Below are 22,262 nucleotides of genomic sequence, written 5' to 3'. Positions count from 1 at the left end.
GAAAACAAATAATCCAAATGCAATAAATCAAAACTATATAGTTCAAATCTCAGTTCCTAAAACTGTGATAAAAAGGTATTTTAAAAGCATGTAGGTCAAAAAACGGTGTTCTGGTAGTCATGGAGAAACTACATTGCAGAGGACAAAATAATCTTCTGACTTGATAGGCTAAATTTCTGCTAAAGACAATTTTCCTGTAGTTCTGTGGTTTGCCCAAGAGTGGTATGAGATAGGGTGGGAAATTGAAAAGACAGAAAGCTGGGAAGCTCCACCAATTATTTCACTTGAATCTAATTTAAGCTTAATTTACAAGTTGATTTGCTTGTTAAAGTATTTTTCCAACCTCTGTGAAGCAATGGATATCTAGGCATCTCCTAAGCCCTAAACAGATATAGAAGAAAACTTGTATGCAAAACCTTCTTACCTCTAAGAAAACTTTGATAGATTTTGAGCAAGTTGTCCCAGTGTTGCCACAGGGAATATTTTCAGTGATAACCCTGAAGGTCCCATTGGCTGTGCCACAGTGGTCCTGGGTAGAGAATAACATTTAGAAATAGATTTCATTTTTGTAGACATGATCCAGGTTATGTCTCATTTACTATTGCTGATTACCAGTACCTGGACTAGTGTATATTCACAGTTTCCATTGAAGCTGAACCTTTTGTCATCAAAGGTATTATAATGACCATCTCCATAAACAGCACAGGTGCCCAGACACTGATCTTTGGTGCATTCCCACTTCCTATTCTTGCATACACTAGGAATGAGAATAAAACATTTTAGTAGTAAAACAACTCACTCCTTCATGTAGACAATATCCCAACAACTCAGTATTTGTTTGGCAAATCATGCCTGGTAAATGCTATACAGATTCTGGAGTGAAAATAGTCTTTTTCATTTTTCAGTAAAGAATTAAACCAAAATTCTGTTCTGCTACTCTGAATGCATTAACTGCAAAATAGGATAATGCTTAACAAACACTATGGTCCCATAGATTTCCTCCCATTCTGTGCTTTGGCCATCTGCCTACATCAGAAGGAAACCTGCTCATAATGTTTAATCCAAAACTAAAATATCCATGAATTGATGAAATGTGCAATCCAAATCTTTCCTCACTGCTGTACTATTTAAGATCTTTGGAAAGGCAAATGATGGAACCAGGAATGGTACTTCTGAGGAAATATTTACCAGGTGTTACAGTCAACGTTGATCTTTTCCCCAGGCTGATAAGTGGCTTCATTGTGAATACACGGACATTCCTCTTCAGGAATACAACCACCATTCCCATCTAACACAAGCCCAGCTGGGCACATGCAACCAGATATACATTGTGTGCTATACTGGAAAAGTCAAGAGGAAGATATAATTTCAGAATGAAATAATCGCAAAAGAAAAAGGAGGATTAAATTCTCATAAAATATCTTTATATGGCCTTGGTGCTGCCCAGCTTAAATGGGAGAGGACTACAAAGTACTTACAGGACAAATGAACAAAAAGGAAGTTATTAGCCATCGATTTAACAGAATATAAATCTGTTAAATATTTTATGTATGTCAGTCCTGATTGCTCTGCTGGAGACTGTGAAATTTGAAATACGTTAATCTTAAGTCTTTCTCTGTGTTAGTTGAAGAAGCCTTGCACTTTGTAGTGGGTGATTTGTGGTTGAATGGAGCTTTAAAGAGAAAATAAGTAATATTTTTTTCAGTTTGGTTTAGTTACACTGAAATCTGTTTATCTCATATGGTACTTATTCACGAAATGGCATGTGGCTACCATGCACCTGGGTGGAGTAACATAATTAGATGTGCAAGAAGTTCACAATTGCATCGAGGTATGAGAAAGAATGATTTCTCCTAGCCAGTTCGTAGCCAGTAATTTTCTCCTAAAGAAGTAAAATGTGTGGCAGAGCCCTAGATATTTTTACTGCTAATTAATGTTACCTGCAGTAACTGAAAAAAGGTAGACACTAATCATGAATTAAACTGGATGTTAGTGTATTATATTTTGGTCTAAAGGTCCCATTGTTAATGCTTCACAACATGGTTTTAGGCTTTTGCTACAAGAACAAAGTATCTATGTTGTAGATTTGGAGTACATCAGATAGATCAATTACTTTAGCACCAAGAGCACAGACAAAACCTGGAAGCAACATCTCATCTAGCCATGACATACTTACACACTGCATATCCAGAGTTTGGCAACTTTTTTGACATTCTGCTCCAATTGTTCCTGCAGTGATGTTTTTACAATCAAAGTAGACCATAGGAGAGTCACAGACTAGAGGAAGGAAAGAAGTGAGAGGAGTAAGAAATGGCATATGGTTTATCCCACAGTTGTAGCCATTAAAACCATCTAGAAATTCCTTGGAAATTGCGTATTTCTGTTAGTAGGGATTGCTGTTCCTATTCAATCTGCTAAATAGATTAATTTCATAGCACCCAATTCCCAGAAAAAAACTCCACAGTATTTCAGAAAAAAATCTTTATGAAAACGAGGTCTTATAATTAATCTAGTTTCTCTCCTGCCTTTTATGATAACTGTTGCACTATAACTAAATGAGAAATAATTGTATTATTTAAAAACCCATTAAGAAAAATCAACTCTATCAACTATTTCTGTCCAAACCCTGGCACAGAGCAAAAGATAAGTGAAAGGTTTTTTTACCTGGAGTTGGATTGGGTGCTCCAATGCAATTCAGTCTTCCCTGGATGCAAGTGCTGTATGAGAGAGAAAAACATATTTTTTTCCTTCTCAGACCATGTATTGCAACAGAGAGCTACTTCTCTCTTCTCAAGCTTCAGAATTTTTGAAGGAATTCCAGAAAGCTGTTTTGCAGTTTCAGGAAAGAATTTCCCTCAATACCACTACCAGTGTGGCTTTCATATGATATTCATTATTGCTTAACAGGAAAAATCATAGGTTGAAATGAGTATATGTCTCTGCTTGTTACTTACTTAAAATCTCTCCTTGCTGGTGTTGTCATAATTTTATGCTTGAAAAATCATGGAAGTAAATAGAAAATGCACCTAAATACAATTGCTTAAGCAATCTGGAAATATCATAGAATTGTAGAATCACGTAGGTTGGCAAAGACCATTAAGATCATCAAGTCCAACTGTAAACTGAACACTGCCAAGTCCACCACTAAACCATCTCCCTAAGCACCACATGTACACAACTTTTACATACCTCCAGGGATGGTGACTCCACAACTTCCCTGGGGAGCCTGTTCCAATGCTTGACAATGCTTTCAGTAAAGAAATTTTTCATAATACCCAATTTTTCATAATACACAATCTAAACCTCCCCTGGTTCAACTTGAGGCCACTTCCTCTTGTCCTATCTCTTGTTACTTGGGAGAAGAGACCGACACTCACCTGGCCACAACCTCCTTTCAGGTAATAATAAGGTAATAATCGATAAGGTCTCCCCTGAGCCTCCTTTTCTCCAGCCTAAACAACCCCATTCCTTCAGCCACTCTTGATAAGACTTATGCTCTAGACCTTTCACCAGCTTTGTTGCCTTTCTCTGGACATGCTCCAGCAACTCAATGTCTTTCTTGTAGAGGCGGGCCCAAAACTGAACACAGTATTTGAGGTGGCGCCTTACCAGTGCTGAGTACAGCTGGACAATCACTCCCCTAGTGCTGCTGGCCACACTATTTCTGATACAGACCAGGATGCTACTGGCCTTCCAATACCTAGGCACGCTGCTGGCTCATATTCAGGTGGCTGTCGCACAACACCCCAAGGTCCTTTTCCACTGGGCAGCTCCTTATCAGGGAGTGTAGTGATAGGATGAAAGGTAACGGTTTAAAACTGAGAGGGTAGATTTAGACTAGACAGTGGGAAGAAATTCTTTACTGCGAGGGTGGTGAGACACTGGAACAGGTTGCCCAGAGAAGTTGTGGATGCCCCATCCCTGGAATGTTCAAGGCCAGGTTGGATGGGGCTTTGAGTACCCTGGTCTAGTGGAAGGTGTCCGTGCCCATGAAAGGGGAGTTGGAACTAGATGATCTCTAATGTCGCTTCCAACCCAAACTATTCTATGATTCCAGCCACTCTTCCCCAAGCCTGTAGCATAGCATGGGGATGTTGTGACCCAAGTGCAGGACCTGGCACTTGGCCTTGTGGAGTCTCAGGCAATAGGCCCATTGATCCAGCCTGTCCAGATCCCTCTGTAGAGCCTTCCTACCCTCAAGCAGATCAACACTCCCGCCTAACTTGGTGTTGTCTGCGAACTTACTGAAGGTACACTCGATCCCCTTGTCCAGGTCATTGATAAATGTACTAAACAGAACTGGACCCAATACTGAACCCTGGGGAACACCACTTGTGACTGGCCACCACCTGGATTTAACTCTATTCACTACAACTCTTTGGGCCTGGCCATCCAGCCAGTTTTTTACCCAGTGATGAGTATGCCCAGCCAGGGCATGAGCATCCAGTTTCTCCAGGAAAACGCTGTGGGAAATGGGTGTCAAAAGCCTTACTAAAGTCCGGGTAAACAACATCCACAGCCTTTCCCTCATTCACTGTGCAGGTCACCTTGTCATATAGAAGGAGATCAGGTTAGTCAAGCAAGACCTTCCCTTCCTAAACCCCTGCTGACTGGGCCTGATCACCTTGTTGTCCTGTACGTGCCACGTCATGGCACTCAGGATGATCTGCTCCATAACCTTCCCCAGCACCAAGGTCAGGCTGGCAAGCCTGTAGCTTCTTGGATCCTCCTTCCAGCCCTGGGTGGCTCCCATCCAACCCCATAGACTTGTGTGTGTCTAAGAGGTGTAGCAGGTCACCAACCACTTCCTCTTGTATTATAGAGGTTTCATTCTGCTCCCCATCCCTGTCTTCCAGCTCAGGGGAATATGTACCATTCTTAAAAGTTGAAAATGCAGTTGAAAAAAATGAAGACCATTGTTTTGAAATTCAGGCAAAGCAGGGTGAGACCAGTTTAAATGCAGCATATTTCAATGAGAAAATACATATACTATTGATTGAGCATTTTGCAAAAGATCCACTTACCATACAAGCCCATTTTCATTGACAACTTCTCCAAATGGTATGGGAGATCCTCTGTAGTAGCAGGGGCATTCATTAGCAGGCACACATTTGCCACTTTCATCCATGTAGGTTCCATTTACACAGGTGCAGCCATCAACTGGGACAAACTTAATGTTGCATGTGACATCAGGCTCACTCAGAGACCGACAAGTGGGTTGGCAGGAAGAGATGGTATAGCTGTAGCTTAGGGATTTGGGACATGAGGTGGTGTATTTTGCTTAAGAGAGGGAAATAGAATAGGTTTATTAATTTCTGGTGGGAAAAAAGAAACCACATGCAGTAGAAATAATATGTAAACAATACTGTACACCTCTGCCTATGTTGCATCTTTCATGTAAATGTATTTCTGAATACTTCCAGAGTTAGACCTGAAAAGCTACTATACATGTGGAATGAGTGATACACACAAAGAAGAAAATATTTTTTTAAACGACATTTCAGAAAGAAACCTCCTTTTGATGCTGCCATTCATTGCCAAGACTTCTAAACCTTTTGTAGTACAAGGCAAGATATTTCCCTGAATGTCTCCTGGTATGCTGAAAACAGCCCTACTGGGTCAGTGGAACCCAGCATGCATCTTCAGAGACCTTTTCATTTGAAAGTGTTCTGGTTAGTATTACTGGTACTGTTATTCTGATATGTCACATTTTCTCTGCAATAACTTGTGATACATAAAGCTATAGTGAAATTCAAAGTTGCACAGAAATAGGTGGAGGCACTTCCATAATAGCAGTCTCTTTCACAAGCAAGCTGTCTCTCATCTATTCATATTTGCTCTTGCTAGCAATGGATTGATTCTAAGGGAACGACAGAGAATTACTTCCAGGAGTGCACTTAACAAAATCCCTTCCTCAACACTTACTGTATTTTTTTAGAAATCAGTATAAAATAATTGCTGATCAGCAGTTTTTATTGATATATGTTCTTAGGAAAGGGCATAGTTAAGAGTACTTACAGCAGACATCAGTCCTCCATCCATACAGCTGTATTCCTTTTGCAGCACAAGCTCTCACATAGGAAGACAGGGCTGCACACAGACAGTCCTCACTATTTTCACAGTTACATGTGTCAAACATGCAGTTCTAAGAATGCAGAGAAAAAGAAAGTCTCAGTACTGGTAATATTGTCAATCTAAAAAACCACAAATGTTATCTTTCTGCTCTTACGCACTAATCCTTCTTCAGATATGCTCACTCATAGACAAGACTAACGTAGCTTTATCAGTTTCCAGTCTTTGTCTAAGTTTCCTGGCAGGGTAGAATGAAGGTAATGGAAATTTGGTTGATGTCTGTAGCTATTGGGAAATAGTGGTTTTAAAGTCTCTTATACATTTAACAGCTTCATATTCCTCTGAACCATATTTACGAATATGCTGCACAATAGCATACAAAGCTCTATTCAAAGTACTTAGTGTAGACACATCATTTCGCCAGTGTTCACTCCTGCATGATTCATAGTGAGAAGAAAGATAGGCAACACACTGATAGCAGAATGATGATAATTATCTAATGGGCTTTCTGTGCCAAGCAGTTACTGATGAGATATGAGGCTGATGGGACAATGATTCACTGATATTGAAACAAACGTTTGACATGCCTTTACATACACTTTCTACTCTGTGCATATATCCATCCGGGAGTAAAGAGCTGCCTTCTCATTTGGAAGCAAGTCAGGATCTTGAAGCCAAGAGTGACAATTGAAATAAGGTAATGTTACTACACAAACAGAAATGCATGTTGAAAGAAGGAAGTGCTGCAGTACCAAAATGAAAATACAGGCATTATGTAAGACAAGAGAAGACATGTCTAGAACAGTCCTTTTCTGGCAGCTAGTTGTAATACTATTTCTATTGTTTCTAAAGGGAAAAACAGTCTAACAAAGTACCGTGTGGTAAACAGAGGGGTTCACTGCATAGTGACAATCAGCAAAAGGTCCTTTGCTGTCAGTCAGTAGTCCACACCAATGCTGAGCATATTTTTCTGTGAAGAGAACAAACAATGCAAATGCACATTACTTTGTGTTTCATTAGTCACAAAACCACACTGTCCTGGTCTATGAAGCCAGTTCTGAAATTACATCCAATCTCTCATTCTCCTCATCTTGTGGGCTAAGGTTCCTAACACCAAAGAAGAGGACTTGCTGAAGGGGATGAATAAAAGATTTCCAAAGATAACTCCTGATAACTCCACTCCTCTGGCACCAAGTTGTCATCTTAGACATCCTCTCTGTTTTCAATGATGTTTCAGTTTCCTTCAGTTATGTTTTTATGATTGTCCCTTTACTTTGTTACTTATCCCTAGTGCTTTCATTTTGAATATTTGTTTCTGATTTCAGATGTATGTTTTTATCAAGTATATAAGTGTTTATTCTATCTTTACTTTCTAACACATATATTTTCCTTAGGGATGAGCAAAAAAAAAAAAAAATTCTAAGAAGCACGCACCATTATCAATGCTGAGTGCACAAGGGTTCTCAAAACTGTGCTGGATACTAGGGCATGAAGCCTGAGTTCTCCACGTATTAGCAAATGCTGTTGCTGTTCCTTCAATTATTCCACTTATGGCCTTGAAGTCATCAGTTTGGATATTATTGAAATTTCCACAGAGACCTGTTGAAAAGCAGTGAAGATTTTAGACTGCTCATATTAGGCAAAAGACATTAAGCAAAATGTTCTTATATTCTATTCACTTACCGCAGGTCTGGTCTTTGAAAATAGGATCCAGACGCACAAATACTTGCATGATGGGTGTGATTTGGACTTCAAGGTGGACACCAAGCTTTGTTTGCATGATGATGAAGAATGATGAAGGTCTGAACACAGTGGCATTAGCTACAGATGAAAAACAGAATGAGGTTGAATGCTGGAAACAGTGCATCATTATACTATTCTTCTTGACTTCCTATTGCAATTGCTGCAAATTCTGAGGCGAAATAAAGGCAACCTTTTTAAAAATGGATCAGAAATATAAATTAAAATTTACAGTTTGGAATTTGCTTTTAGTTACCAAGTTTCTAACTTTATTTGCTGTCTCAATATTAAGCAGTCAGAGATTACTCCTTCCAAGAGAACAAGAAGGAAAAACTGTATGGCACTAAGTGTTAAAAAGAATATTTCTATTTTTGTTTCTAAGCTTGTACAGCATACATTGGAGCCCTCACTCCACTGGAGAGGGATGCTAATCAGGTCTGGAGATCAGAGATATTGGATAGAATCATTAGCTACTGAGACAGAGAGCAAAAATCAAATTTCCGTCTGAGGAAGTGTGAGAACAGGGGTGGTAAGCTAAAAAAAAAAAAGAAAAAAGAGGTGAAAAGATATCTTCTGTGTTCCATTTTGCACAGCGAGAAGGAAGTAAACCTTACAGTGATCAAATCAGGACAGTGTAAATGCTGTTTGTTTCTGTTTGAACTCTTGCCTATGCTTGTACTGTCTCCCATGTCTTTATCACACCAAACTTCCCACTTCTACTTCAAAAGCACTTGTGTGACTCCGGAAATACCCCAAAGAGAACCAAGTTGTGAACATGCAGGTTCTGAACAAATCACAGTCCTTTTATCTTCCATAGTTTAAGAAAATAAGCACGTGTGGAGTTGAAGTTCTAAGCTTATTGCTCACGGACTGTTAAGGAAATAAATACCTGCTGAGAAGGGCAGCTGGGTGTAGATTGAGTTCACAAACACACCACCATCAGGTTTGACCTCAATGAGCTGATAAGGAAGAAAACAAGAGGCAACTGTGTGAAGGAAAATTATAGTCCAAAGAGTAATAATGGTGACGAGTCCAGTGATATTAATTAAAAAGGTATTAAATAAAAAGGGGAGTTTTTTTGTGATTTCACCTCCTCCTTCTTTACACTTTTTACACTTCACTAATTTTCCCCTCCATGAAAGAATTATTTTTAAAGAGACTTTCTCAACTCATTAGGAAATTGAGTCTTTTTGGTTTCTCTGAACATGTCTTTGTGATGAATTACATTCCTTACTGTTGTACTTGTAGTTTCTAACCTAGAAGCTCATGTTTTTTTTACCTAATTCGCAGATAAAATAGCTTTTTTTCTGCTTTGTGAGTACAATGTTTTTCTTAATGAACTTTCACAATGCCAAATTTAGAGCTGATCTGATTTTCATAACACAATAAATTTCTTTTCACTTGATTAAAAGTATCATGTACTTTCACATATGCTGACCATTTGAGAGAGAAATGCAATTTGCTGACTGATTAAGGCCTAGCTTCCTTGCTCCCCATGTTTTTAATAGTCGTTTCCCATGCTTATTTTACATTCTTACAGTTTGTCCTTTATTCATGTTGAGGGTCACTGTCTTTAAGCATGTCTCTGTGTCTGTTAGGCCACATTTGCGCAGTTCTACCAGGATGGTGAAGATTTCACCTTTACAGTGCTGAAAAAAAATGCCAACAGTTATTTCATTAAAGGCTAGTTACAGAAGCTTTCCCTGTAAAGTTTTCTCTCAACTCTGAAAAACATATTTCCATCTCTGGAGAAGACACAGACTCTCCCAAATCCCAGACGTTCTTTGGCCTAAGATTCATTTCTGCTTTTTCTATGATTAGGAATGATGAGAGAATCTGGTTTTGCTTTTTATTGATGATATCCATATTTAGAGTTTTTATTCATGCCCACTTCTGTTTGATTCAATTCTACTGTAACTCTCATCTTTCTGTAGCTTGTATCAATGCCAGAGAAAAATTTCAAAATTTTCGGTAAACAGTATTGTAGAGCTTTTTTTTTTTTACTGAATTGTACAGATGGGGAAAAAACAAAGCAAAGAACAAACAGAAAAATCCCCTAAAAGATCAAAACATTTCACTTGGACGTTGCTGTAATTAAATATTTTTATTATAATTAACTTCTAATTTTTCTGTTCCTTTTGACTTATTTTTGAATCTGTTTTAAAATGTTCAAAACCTAAATTAAATGTATCAGTTGACTTGAACCGATTTTCTGTATTTGAAGTTCCCAGAAATGAAATAAAAATATTAGTCTTATAAATTCAAATATATTTTTTTTTAGAACTGTTAGTGTAATTTTTCAGACTTGTACCATTTGGTCCAATACTTTATAATACAATAACATGGCAAAAAATATATTACTCAGTAAGAAAGCTGGATTAATCACACTGAAGAATGTAGACTAAGTAAGTTCTTAAAAAAATCAAAGCTCTTCAGCAATTACTACATCACAGAACTGGAAATTCCCCAGTAAACACCATATACTATTGCATGACATCCTAACAGTTAACTGATGATTGTCATTTGAACAGCAGTATATGTTCTAGTAAACATCTGGCTAAGTCAGAGGCAGGTTAACATCTGTATACCAAAAGAGGTAAATTTCAAAAGTGTTGATTGAGATCACCTTTTCTTCTATAAATGTATAAGGCTTTAGGACCTATTAATATCTGATTCCCACCTTAGAAAGGACATAAGTGCAGTCTCCATGGTGATCGTAATGTTTTTTATCATATGTGGAAATGTGTGAACCTCCTTCTACTGAACATACTCCTGGGCATGATATGTCTTGGCAGCTCCACTGGCCTCCATTGCAGGTACTGGAAAAGAGAATAAAGTTAGCTGAAATCAGTGACAGTGGTCCAGAGTAAAAGGAATTACAGTGACATTAAGTTCAGCTGTTTTGCTACTATTTTTGCTTCAAGCTGTAGTTTGACACACTGTAAATCTAGGTTTAAGACTTTCCAAAACATTGTGAACGTATGTAAAAGGAATGACTCTGGTATGCATTCACTTTGCTTATTTAATTGTTTTCCTTCTTTGAAGAGGTGAACTCTCCAGCAACAGGCATTGGATGAGTAGTTAATTTTTTTTTGCAGCTAACATAAAGCACAATGACAAATTCAAATCTCTTCTGTTTGGTTTTTTTTTATAGAAAGGTATCAGCAACTAACAGAAACGTAACCCCACGTCTACTCCTGGAGCAGAGCATATCTGTTTTCTAAGGTGATGTGGTAGTGCACATGTACAGGATTAATAATTGTGAAATCAAGGTTGTATTGTGTCATCCCTTGCCTTATCCAGAGAAAATAAATATTTGCAAATACATAAATGACTGCAACTTCATTTGCCTTAGAGAAGTCCAAATGTTTGAACAAAATAAACAAAGAGGAAGCGTTTTAATTGACTGGTGAGAAATCTAAACATTGTAAAATGCTGCTTTGATCACCTTGAGTTAGAGTGCCAAGCTAGTTAAGGCTGTTGCTAAATAAAACAAAGAATGTTCCTTAGGGATATTTTGGAACTGTAGTGGTCAGTTAAACACACATATCAATTACCAATGATGCAATTGCCTATAACAAACCATTAAGCTCATTAAATATATGAGAGGAAATAGTAAGTTAGGAAAGTAACAAAGGTTACCAGGAATGGCACTGCTCTGAAAAAGAAGTTCCTGTAGCGTAGGTGTTGCCATTGTAAACACAAGAGCACTGCTCTTGGGGAATGCAGCCAGAGTTGTTGATGTCATCAAATACAGTCCCTAGATGAAAAAAAAAAGACAAACCCATGATCCATTAAAGAGGCATTTACTATACACCATTTTTGTTTGTTACAAATTCTAAATAGAGACAGATCTGCAACTGTCGTGAATAGACATACCTATGCTGAGGACAGTAGGACTATGCCAATTTACACAGTGAAGGATTCAATCTTTGTATACTTAAATTCCACCTGCTTTGAAAGAGGGGCTTATTGTAGCACAGGTGGCTTGTTGAGAGACTGGTCTTAGTCTGTTTGCTGTTCTGCTTTCCTGCTTTCTGAATATTGCTCATGCATTGGCAACTAATTCATATATCTTGTCTCACCTGAGACATGACAAATGCTTGTCACTTGCAGCTGTGAAAAATGCAAATGCAGAAGGCTTATACCCCATGGAACCTGCCTGAATCCTACAGGTAAGCTGCTGTTGTTCTTTGAGATCAGAGATGTAAGTACGTAAGGACTTGCCTGGGGGGCAGAAACAACCATCCATACAGTGCTCTTCACAAAACTGAGATCGTTCAGGATTGGTGCATGTGTCAGCACAGGGGGAGCTGCACTCCTGGTACTGCATGTTGTAAGGACACTTCTTGGCTGAAATTTTAAAGGAGGAGAGATTTTTTTCAGTCAAAAGTATTTCTAGTTCACTGTAGATTAAAATATTTATATTCATTTTTCAGCTAGATGTAAAACCACACTAAACTGCAGATCCACTGCCAGCTCTCAAAATTTGCAAATTTAGTCATCTAGATCCATATTTTACAGTTGAGGTGTTCTTCCCACGACTCTCTGGCACTGAACTGGCTCAATGACTGGGTTTCTGGGGACAGCAAGGTAATGACCCCACAAAGTCAGCAAGGCCTGTGTTTCAAATGAAGGCACCCTTCTCATGAACTCCTGTATTGTTAGTGAAATATAAGACTTAAATTCTAAAGCTTTAGTATGTTTGCATCTTTCAGATACCATTGGAAGGTCAAATAGTACCTCATGGGGTTTTGTTTTGGAGGAAATGCTGGTGACAGTATTCTCACCTACATCCCATGATCTAGTATGTGTTTAATTTGGTGCAAATCTCTACAGCGGTTAAGCGGGTAAAGTTTACAGTGGTGAAAACTCCTCACTACCAAGCAAGAGGAGACAAATAAGTGCTTAATCAGCCAAACACCTGTGAACACCCAAACAATTAATAACTGAGAATAAAATAAGCTGTAGCCACCATGAGAAAAGGAGAGAAACAGGAAAACAAGCATGCAAATGTGCCTCCTTCTTTCTCCTTTGCTTCCTTTACTGTCCCAGTTAATTAAATAACACTTTGACTCTCAATTAGAGTATCCATCTAAGTATTTGATAGTGTTTAGTCCAACTTGCATTCAAACCCTTAGCTCTTTTGCTGAAGTCTTCGTGTTGGAACTTGTACATCAGAACCCTCTCGAGAAGAGAATCTTGAATGACCTGTAATTTCTCATGCGTCCTCAACATCATTTGAGAGCTTGTTGTTTGTTAGTTACTGAGCATAAAGTAAGGCTATCTCCAGTGATACTTACGGCACAGTTTTGAGGTTCTCCAGTTCAGAGGTTGCCCACCAGCATGAGCACACTGCCGGGAGTATTCAGCTAAGGTGTCACAGATACATGAGGCGTTTTTAGACACTTCAGAGCGGCGCAAGTCATCTTGGCAAGCCATAATGTACTCTCTGACATCAACTAGCTCATTACACTCTGCAAACGCAGAGCTGGTCAATGTTTTCTGGCATATGTCATCCTTGGGAGAAAAAAGAATTAAACAACTTCCAGCAAATAGAAGTAGCAATTTGTTGGTATTGTTACTTTGTATAATTATTCTTTGATAGAATCTTATGTCCCTCTTTAGGTTGCTGTTACCCAGGGGCTTTTCCTATTTACCCGTCTGAAGGTGTAGAAGGGTACAGATAAATTTGAAATAAAAATAAAAGAATAGTCAAAAAGTCCTTACAAAATTATCAGTGCAATTATCTGTCAGGGTAGAAGTGTAGTCTTCACAGTGTTCTGTTGGGCCATCCATTTTCTGCATATTCCCAAACTGCAAGGCTGTCATCTTAATATCTGTACAAAAGAAGTTTAATAATGAAGGTTGGGCATTTTTGTTCAGTGCATCAGTCTGATATTTTTTTTCTCCTTTTATGAATTCTGCTGAAGACTGGCCAAATGAGCTAGTTCCCTTAAGTTTTTAAATTTGATGATCATCCCTTCCATAGGAAGCACTGTCTCACTGTCTCAATTAACTTTGCACAGCACCCTGGAAAAAGTAAACATTAGAAAACAATTCTCAGCCTATTACATCTAGATGCAAATTAAGGTTTTTACCAGAAAAATAAGAAACTGTTTTCAGATTATATTGAGCCCATGCAGGGAAAAGAGAAAAGAACCTAGACAGGGATTTGGACAATGGAGAGTGCTGTGAGACAAGGTTTAGGAAAAAAGAATGATGAAGATAAGATCTTATAAGGACTATGCGATTCAGCAGGCAAATGTGGTTGTACCAATTTTTAAAACAAAACTGAAACAATAAATGTACTGTTTAGACAATAGGATTACCTTTTGTTTTATTAAATATATTTATATATTTATTTATGTTATTAATAAAAATCTGGCTCATTTTTATGGGGTTAGCTGATTAGGTAAATAAAACCATGGCATACAAGAAATATGCAATCAGTTGTTAGCACCAGTACTCTATTTATACCTAAAGTATTAAATCACATTATCTGATCTCTGTAATGCAGATTTTTCCAACAGAGATTGAATCATGTCTTCTGGGTAATCATTTAACAGTATAGGAAGAGGGATGCGGATGATGTTAGTGTTAAAAGAATACCAAAAAAAAAGCACTTTGAGGACTCCAGAAACCATTTTTTTTTAATTTAAAAAACTTACTGTTTGAATAGAACTCATTGTAAATTGGAAAGCCATTGAAGTCCCCACAAAGTCCACAGGTCTGATTGGCATATTTCTCATTCAATTCCAGCTAAAATGATGGACAGAAAGTTGATGGAAGTTAGTATAAACATTCTAAAATCTATTCAAGATCACTGAAAGGACCTGCATCTGCTGCCTGTATGTATTTTTCATCAGATCTGTGTAATTTTATTTAGCAATCTAATTCAAACCTGGGGGAGAGAGTGAAGAGTTGGCCTGGAGTTGATATACAATGCAGAGTCCAAGCTATTGATGCAGACTTAAGCTTTCACTGCAATATCTATATTGCTCTCAGCCTCTTTCTCTCTATCCGTTCTTCAGAAAGAAAATCAAATCCACAGCAAAAATGAACTCCTAACAGTGTGAAATTCTGTTAGAAAACGATATTTGAAGGAGTAAGTAGGCCCTATATAACAATGTCCATACGTTAACAATGTAATGAAAGTGATTTTTCACCCTATTTTAAGCAGACGTCTGCTATCCACGAGTAGTAAATCCATGTAATTTTCTTTAGGATTACCTGGATGCAAACCTATCTCTATTAAGAAATAAGTGATCAACAATATGAGATGGGAAGGCAATAGTAACCCCCTAAACAGATAGGGCCTGGCCTAATCAAAGATTAGCTCTGGTCTCTGAAGGTGTATACAAGTCCCGGAGCAGTTCTTACCAGAATACTGTCATCTTCATTCCACATTAACACAATACCCATTTTGCTGGCAACTTTCACATAAATGCTGCTCTTGTCTATTGTAATTCCAGATTGGCTGTATGGCAGTTGAATTCTGGGAAAAGGCAGAAAGAATGTTGGGTATTTTCTGATCCAGATATTTGATAAAGAGAAAAAAATAGCTTGTGGTATCCAGCATCTGTAGGGATTCTGAAATAATATAGTCGTGTGGAAAGAGAACCGATTAAAAAATAAGATGGTCCAACATCATCAGATATGGATCTGAATTTGGATCCAACCTCTCAGGATTTTTAATCCAAATTTTATTTTTGTGGCAATCTTTAAGGGAAGAATTTATTTACTGTGAAAGGAATTAATAGCAACTTATTCCGTATTTATGTTGGCAAAATTGTCAGATTTATTGAAGAACACATAATTTTCCCCCCAAATACACAAAAGTACTTGGCAAGTTTGAAAAAAAAAAAAAAAAGGTCTGTGGTCACCAAACTAATGTTATGAATAAACTTACCTGTTGCTGTTGATCATGACAACATCCTTTGTTAGTTCAGCAACTACACCTTCAAGTTTCATGGTGATCCGGTTGATTGTTGGAGCATTTGCCACCACTACACGCCTAATCTGGATGTTGAAATCCTCATAGGGGGCATTGCAATGGGATGCAAAAACATAATTACACAGCCCAGGGAAGGAGAATATGTCTCCATCAAAGGTCTTGAAGTGGAAGTTGCCCCACGTGCTGCACACGCGGCCATTGTGAGGAGGATTGGAAGCTGTGAATTAAAACTAGCTGTAAAAAGATGACTTAAAATTCCCAGCCTTAACATCACGAAATCAACTTGTCCAAGGCTTCATTTTGTCATTGAATAGTTTTCACCTGCCTCCCTTCATTTGTTATTTTCTGTCCATCTGTCCATTATAAAACTGTGTATTCATTCATTGCTCATATCTGTTACTCATCTTGTATACCCTTATAAACGGCTATAGTTACGTTCAGCTAGAGCTTTAGTAGTTGTCCACCTTTCAGCTAAGATAACAGTTCAATGTTATATTTCTTAACCACCCTCTTTCTCCTGTTCCTAATCCATGACTTCCTTTACCAATGCCTTTCCCTATTTTTGATAAATTTCTCTGTCTACATCCCCTAAAATAGAAAACATTGAATACATTTAATTTCCTTTACTTACGTGTTATTACTAGATTTGTCAGCATTGGCTGAATGATGTTGATCTTAGATGAAACTGTAGCAGAAGCTAGAAAAAAGCAAGAAAGGCAATAAAAACTAGTATAACAACACCAAAATTTGCACCCAAAATTCACCTAGAAAGGACTAAAAAGTAAATATGCCAAGCCAATGAAACAGTGTTAAACCTGTTTTGTTTTACACAGGCCACAGATCAGGCTAAAAGTGCATACTAAAATTCAAAATCAGGGTAGTTAAATCATAAGAAGTTGCTTTCAACTGTGATGATCTGCATTTTCTACCTTTTAATTTTGACCCTTTAATGAAACTCTGTATTGTGTTAGGAGAGGCAAAAATTCACAGCTCTATATATTGGAGTGCTTCGAACACCCTGAACAATACAAAGGGTTAAGCTGTACTAAATTAGCCTGTTACTGGTACAAAAGCATAGTTGCCTTCTCATTATACCTCCTCTTTCTAAGGAGGGAATAAAAACTTTAATAATCCCCTTTGCTGTCCATTTAATATTTTTCTGTTAAGGGACTCTTAGAAACAACCACAAATGCATTGTACAGGATGATCACAAATCATTACACGGTAAAAATCAATGAAGTCGGGTTGCCATCTTGATTGCCTAACATCAGCCACTGACTTTCCAGCTTGAAAAAGTGGTCCCATTTCCTTGTTTATGAGGAACCAAACATCCTGCAAGTATATTCCGCTTTGATTTTGAATATGCATATTCATGCACATACATACACAGCCTCTACAAACACACATCTTTTTTCTTAGTTACCTATTATTATACAAATATAACCATACTGTGTGTGTTTGGTTATTGGTATCTAATAAAGATATTACTATTTTTATATATAGAGAGGCTTGTTAATACATATTTATCTTCATTTGACATTACTGGCAATATGCTAAGGTTTTTTTTTAGGCATTTTTATTATTTAGTAGAGCTGTAGCAAATAAATACAAATACACTATACAAACGAACGTACTGTTTTGTTTCTGCTGAACAACCTCGGTGTCTATACTTCCCGTTTCCTGTTGGATTACAATTTGGGCTCCTGTGAAGAAATTGTAAAAAACATGGTAAGTACAATGTCCTGTATCTGGACTTCTGAAGCAAAGCATTTATATAGAATCAAAGGACCCAGATACATCTCTGTAAGACAAAGGGGAGAGTCCTTTATCACATCAGAAAAAAGGAAACAGGCCCCCAAAAAAGGTAAAAAGTAATTATAGAAAGAGACTTTCTATTACAAATGCACAGAGTTTGAAATCCAAATAACATTTCATGTATATCTGCTTTGATTGTTTCTCTTAAAACTCAATACAAGGGGTTCTAATGACTGGATCACAGCCCTTATTTTACTGCTGCACTGTCTCACTAATATGTGAAACAATTACAGGAAGAATTCACAACATGTAAGACAGTCATTTATTAAAATTGCTGTGTAGTAGCTAGGTAACAACAAGAAAAGGCAAAGAACTGGTTAAAAGAAACAAAAGACTTAGGGCTTGATCCAGTAATGTCAGTTCCGTTAGTGCCTAAGCATAGGGCCTCTTCTTTGGGAGCAAATATAAAGCCTCAATTGGGAACTTAGATTTGCTTTACAGCTGGATGCAAGAAGGTACCTCTGAGCACAAGGGCCCATAGCCTGAGCAGCAACCCAGGAGAAGTAACAGAAAGAACCAGGTTTCTTGTTCTACCTCTCTTCTCACTCTGAGGTGGTTCAAACTCACATCTCTGCAGAAAACCTTAAGCATCATAATGTAAGTATATTTGACCAATATTTTTATTTGCTACCTCATCTGAAGCTGAGACACAGTGCCGAAATCAGTGGTACAGCGATAAAGGAGGAAAAAATAGGCCACCATCATGTGATCACATGACTGGGGCACTGAGCTACATCTAAACTGTCCTATCCTTCTGCTTTACTTCAAGGATTAGTTTTGTACCTCTAGTTAAATGGCTACTGGATCAACTACATAAACTGTCTTCCAGGTAAGCTCTCTTTCTCTCTATCATGAGTTTAAAAACTTTTAATTCCTTTCCGTGCACGGCCCAGCAATACTAGAGGAAGTATTGGTAAAGACTTTTGAGACATGACAAATATTGACCTGAACACTTCTATGCCTACGAAAAAGCTGATCCTGAGCCTACAGTTGGTGTTCCAAGCTCTTGTCTTTTATAAATAAATATGGCAGGCACTTCCTGTAAAAGAAAAATGGCTACAAATATATTTTGTGAAGGACTGAATCCTATTGGCCTGTGATAACCATGCTTGGAACATGTTGACTAACATCTACTGATAACCTGCCAAGTCTAAATCCTGAAAGGATTTAAGTGATGAAATTACTAATATCTGAATCCTGATTAGGATTACGTGTATGAGCACTCTAGGTGTCTGGAGAATTTCTCAGTCAAAGACGAACTGCCTACGTAATTTAGCCCTAGGTTGAGACCCTTTTTTCCTTATACATTAGGTGGGAAGAGTTCACTGACTTAGAACTAGATCCATAACACCCATCTCACTGAAGAGGGAGCCACAGTGGTGGAAGAGGGGGAAATGCTGAAGTCAGGGGTGTGTCATAAACCCCAGTCCCCTTTGATGCTTACATTCCTTGTTGAGCATTTCCTTCATTTAAGAACCTCAGCCCAGATACCTCCATGAGAGCTGGGCAACTACCTGTGCCTTAAAAATAACGGGATCAGGAGCACCTTTTTTATTTTATTGTTTTTCTAATGTAACTTCTGGCTGTACCCACCATGTAAATACATTAAGTACTTGATCGCAGAGCTGAAGGATACCTGTCTGAAGGGATTCATGTCCCCCACTCCCAAAGAGGTCCCCAAGAGACTCCTGGCTTTGGCGGAGAAGGTTCTGAGCAGCCTTACCATTTTAGAAGTTGCTGCAGTGTCTGCAGCTCTTAATTCTTTTCTCATTTAACTTTATGCGTCACCAGTAAGGGTGTACAAAGAAGTAACTTAGGGCAGAGTTTAACCATTTTCCATTTCCTGTTAGTCTTTCAGTATCACAGATAAAATCATTAGGTAAATGCATTCTTATCATTATAATTGATACTGATCAGGTAAGAAAAACTGATACTAATCAGGTGAGACAAAGGCCTCTGTAAGTCTTAATAATAGGCCAGAATTTGCTCTCACCCAACAGATCTATAGGAATCTCAGCAGGCATAGAATCATAGAAGGTTTGTTTATTCTAGCATGAGAACCTTTGTAACAGAGCAAAATAGTATATACCTGTATTTTGGTCTGTTAATTTTTCTCAAGGAAACAGCAGGGGCTTTGTTTACTTTGCAAATACATCATTCCCAAGGAAACTCTAGCTGCATAGGTTTATTTAGCAATTGCACAATGCTGCACTGTTGAGCATTATAAAAATAAGTGTCTCTCAGTTGTAAGAATAGTCAAGATAACTTACTATTTGATCATTTGGGAACTGACCTAATTATTAATAATATTTCTGGAGGCACCTTGCTAAGCCTATATCCAGCTGCCAATCCTCATACACAATTATCATTACAAAGTTAGTATTTGACCCAAAATATAAACTTAGGCACAGAATGTTTGTGGACATGGCATGGCATTGGGCCAATATTCTTTAGTCACTCAGGACATCTGAAAATATTTTCCACAGAGTTTGATTTGAATAAAGAGAAGCTTGCTGGACACTGTCTGATCACTACTCATTTTTCAAAGCAATTTATCAGAATAGCCTTGCACAGTACAAATAACTTTCTTGTTCAATGAGTGGCTGAAGATGCTTTTGACTGACATTGTGTAACTCTAAACGTAAGCCTATACTCTAAGTGAGTGTTGTCTTTTGTGCTTAAATCAACTTGCTGGCATTTTAGTGTTTATTTCACAAACTATAAAGTAGCCTAAAATTATATTTGCACTTTTCAATGTTTTGAAAATGATATGCAAGATAAATTTACATAGGCAATCTGAAGATTTTAAAATGTTAGCTGACAGGGCAGTAATTACTGTGCATGAATGGGACTGACTTTGCAAGCTTGTACTCATACAAGTAATTTCAATTTAAGTGGTCCCATTGACTTAATAGGGTTACTCATATTAATAAAAACTGCCGAGACCAGTCCTGATGGATATAATATTAACAGGAGAAAAAAAACCATACAAAATGATGGACTGCATGTGTCAGATAAATCTCCCAGTCCTGCTCACACTCAATATCAGTAATTCATATAAATATTTTGCATAGGGTATTATTAATGCACAATTAGTTACTGAAAATCATTGCCACATGAGTATTCCATTCTAGTCTCTTTTGCAAAAGAAATTGCAAGAAATATTGAGGAATCTGGTATTAGTTCCTGGTAGGTGACAAGATACTAAAAAAGATTGACCAGCTGATCTGGCAACTGGAAAATGCAGTGTTTTAAATTTCCTAAAAAACATAATGTTCACAATCAATCCTAATACAAAATGCAACAGGAATAAAATTCTTTTGTAAGGCGTAAGCAATACTGAAAACATGACATTTTAAGACATGAATAATGGTTCTTTTTTATTTGATCTTCAAGGTTACCTTCAAATGTAGTTATATGCAGTAGTTTGAGGCAATATTAAATTAAATCAGTCCAGTTAATAAACAGATACTAAATATTTAATGAAAATTGAAAAAAAAAATCTTGTTTAAATGCAACCATCTGTTAAGTGAACAATAAAATGGGTATAGTTGCCTAAAATATATTACTAGATCTAACCTGAGTATTACTTCTTTCCCAATAAAAAAAGAGAATGTCTTACCTATCTGATGGATACAGCAAACTGCTAACAGGAAAGCCCATTCTGGTACCAATATCCCCCTGCCAAACCCCATCTTGAGTGGAGTCTGGCACAAGGATGTCGGTTCTAAAGTTGGTCAGGAGGAGTAGTTCACCTGTGCTCTGTCAGTCTTATATAGTAGGTAACTTTGGCTTCAGTCCCAGATTGATTCAGAGAGCCTAGAAAGGTGCGGTTTGGGGGATTTTAGCAAATGAACAGGTAAACAGAGGATGCTCTTCCTTCCTCAGCAAGTGGCCAATGGTATTTGCATTTTGGGAGGAGTATATACATATACGTATGTATGTTTTGTTAAGGTTCAGTCTAATAAAGAAATATAACATGATTGCGAATAAAACACAACTCCTCCTCTACAAATAACAGGTCCTGGAAAAAATTTAATTTGGTGTTGCTTTACAGTTATGCAGATAGCACACAAGTAACTATTCTAAGTTTTTCAGTACTGTAACTGATGCCAGACAGCTCGTTGACAAAAAAACGCAGCTAATTTCTGAAGTCTGAGGAGGTCTGGAGTATTTCCTATGTAGGGACCCAGCATTAGGAAGCCGCTCTGTGCCTCTTGGGGCAGCCAATCTTTTTAAAAGAACAGACTGATAACATTGAAGGGTCCTGCACTGTCGCACAGTCATACTGAACGTATGCCATGGAAACCCTTTTGGTGGCACTGACAAGCATTAGGCACCCATCTGAGGAACATTAAACTAGCTGTATCCTACATTTATTAGAGAAGGGCTTAAACCTTGAAATCTACTTCTTAATTCTCTGTATAATCTGATTTTGCATTCTCATAGAAAATATCAGGAGCAATTTCAGACAGACAACCTTATACCAACTTAGTAGGACAAAAAAATGTTAGATTCATTATAGCCTGCGACCATGATCATATTCTTTCAGTATCATTCTTGTGTAATTCCAATCACATCCATGGAGTTATAAGGACTACAAATTAGAAAAAAAGGTAATGAATCAGGCCCATAAAGTTTGCCAGTCAATGTTTAATGTACTATTTTTCTGAACATT

The 22,262-nt window shown here is 37.6% G+C and overlaps 1 protein-coding gene across 1 annotated transcript in view; it reads right to left on the bottom strand.

Moving 5' to 3' along the window:
* MUC5AC (mucin 5AC, oligomeric mucus/gel-forming) overlaps positions 1-22,262 on the bottom strand; it is a gene marked incomplete at its 5' end in the record, with an annotated part of 66,622 nt that overhangs the window by 6,416 nt on the left and 37,944 nt on the right. Inside the window, 21 exons of the mRNA XM_009892025.1 lie at positions 425-529; positions 619-757; positions 1,189-1,340; positions 2,177-2,277; positions 2,665-2,717; positions 5,025-5,280; positions 6,019-6,145; positions 6,948-7,042; positions 7,507-7,671; positions 7,756-7,893; positions 8,702-8,771; positions 9,351-9,461; positions 10,493-10,631; positions 11,455-11,572; positions 12,028-12,165; positions 13,116-13,332; positions 13,543-13,652; positions 14,484-14,574; positions 15,196-15,310; positions 15,725-15,986; positions 16,401-16,466. Of these exons, the coding sequence (XP_009890327.1) occupies positions 425-529; positions 619-757; positions 1,189-1,340; positions 2,177-2,277; positions 2,665-2,717; positions 5,025-5,280; positions 6,019-6,145; positions 6,948-7,042; positions 7,507-7,671; positions 7,756-7,893; positions 8,702-8,771; positions 9,351-9,461; positions 10,493-10,631; positions 11,455-11,572; positions 12,028-12,165; positions 13,116-13,332; positions 13,543-13,652; positions 14,484-14,574; positions 15,196-15,310; positions 15,725-15,986; positions 16,401-16,466 (2,768 nt within the window). The remainder of the gene's footprint in view (positions 1-424; positions 530-618; positions 758-1,188; positions 1,341-2,176; positions 2,278-2,664; positions 2,718-5,024; positions 5,281-6,018; positions 6,146-6,947; positions 7,043-7,506; positions 7,672-7,755; positions 7,894-8,701; positions 8,772-9,350; positions 9,462-10,492; positions 10,632-11,454; positions 11,573-12,027; positions 12,166-13,115; positions 13,333-13,542; positions 13,653-14,483; positions 14,575-15,195; positions 15,311-15,724; positions 15,987-16,400; positions 16,467-22,262) is intronic.

The sequence above is a fragment of the Charadrius vociferus genome, unplaced genomic scaffold (assembly GCF_000708025.1).
Source record: "Charadrius vociferus isolate BGI_N301 unplaced genomic scaffold, ASM70802v2 scaffold179, whole genome shotgun sequence".
Taxonomy (NCBI): Eukaryota; Metazoa; Chordata; class Aves; order Charadriiformes; family Charadriidae; genus Charadrius; species Charadrius vociferus.
The sequence above is the reverse complement of the archived record's forward strand: the minus strand, read 5'-3'. Positions and strand labels throughout refer to the sequence as shown.